This window comes from Condylura cristata, unplaced genomic scaffold (assembly GCF_000260355.1).
Source record: "Condylura cristata isolate star-nosed mole 26May11 unplaced genomic scaffold, ConCri1.0 scaffold00006, whole genome shotgun sequence".
Lineage (NCBI taxonomy): Eukaryota > Metazoa > Chordata > Mammalia > Eulipotyphla > Talpidae > Condylura > Condylura cristata.
The window spans coordinates 2,490,828-2,491,871 of NW_004567107.1; the positions used below are offsets into that span (position 1 = coordinate 2,490,828).

Here is a 1,044-nt window from a genome sequence, read left to right on the forward strand (position 1 = left end):
CGCGGGCTCGCGGCCGGCCGTGGCGCGACGCTGCCTCACCTGTAGGTCTGTGGCGGCGGCACGGAGCCTCCTGAGGGAACATTCTGTTTACTGTCGGCGAAGTGGAAGCCCTTCATCTCCATCTGAGAGGACTGGAGGCCAAACAGAACAGGCTGCCAGCCATGGGCAGGGCTGCCGGGCCGCCGTCTCCTCCGGGCACAGCCCCCCCTCGCCCCGTCTGCCCGGGCTGGGGGCGGGCACCTTTCCCAGGAGGTCCTCTGCCCCACCGGATGTGCACTTCCCTCCCGCCCCGGGGCACTCACGCCCCCTTCATGCCCCCCTGCAGCTCCTGGGTGCAAAAAGGGGTCCCACCAGGGATCCCAGAAAGACCCCGCTGAGCAGGGCTTGCACCCCAGACTGCTAGCATCTTCCACCCCAACAGCTCCAGGACCACCACAGCCAAGGTCACACTTACCTCTCTGCTGGTGCTGAGGACTGAAGGCTGGGACCCGGGGGGGAGGATTCTCCGGGGGGCCCCGACAGACAGGCTCTGTCCCTGTGGCAGCTGGATGGACTGTGGCAGAATCAGGGGCTGCTGCCCGGAGCCGTACCGAGGCAGAGGCAGCTGGGAGCCAGGCAACGGCATGGTCAGCTGCCAGACAACAGGGACAGTCAGAGGCAGGCACGGACACGGGGAGCCGCACAAGCCTGCTGGCACGCAGCCCAGGGTGGACCCCACACTGCGTCCAGGCCGCCTCGCAAGGCCACACGCCGGGGAGCCAGCCGGGCCTCTAGAAGTGACCCTGAGCGTCCCTGCACCGGTACGCTCAGGGGAGCGCCTCCACCCCACGGCAGCGCGCCCGCCTCTGGAGGTGGCACAGAGCAGGCTCCAGCTGGGCACCAGGATTCGGGCCCAGAACCCAGCTGGGACCCGAGACCCTTCTGCAGCCAACTAGGAAAGAGCACGGGGGCCACCGGCAAGCCCAGGACGCAGGCGGGCTGAGACCCGGACGGGCAAGGCTCACGCTGTCTCTCAGTCCCGTCCCGTGGCCAGGAGGAGATGGG

At 68.8% G+C, this 1,044-nt stretch overlaps 1 protein-coding gene across 1 annotated transcript in view; it reads right to left on the minus strand.

Moving 5' to 3' along the window:
* Positions 1–1,044, minus strand: part of PRRC2B (proline-rich coiled-coil 2B) — a 40,463-nt gene that overhangs the window by 2,441 nt on the left and 36,978 nt on the right. The window contains exons 27-28 of the mRNA XM_004677874.2: positions 455–631; positions 40–131 (exon numbers count right to left, since the gene is read on the minus strand). Of these exons, the coding sequence (XP_004677931.1) occupies positions 40–131; positions 455–631 (269 nt within the window). The remainder of the gene's footprint in view (positions 1–39; positions 132–454; positions 632–1,044) is intronic.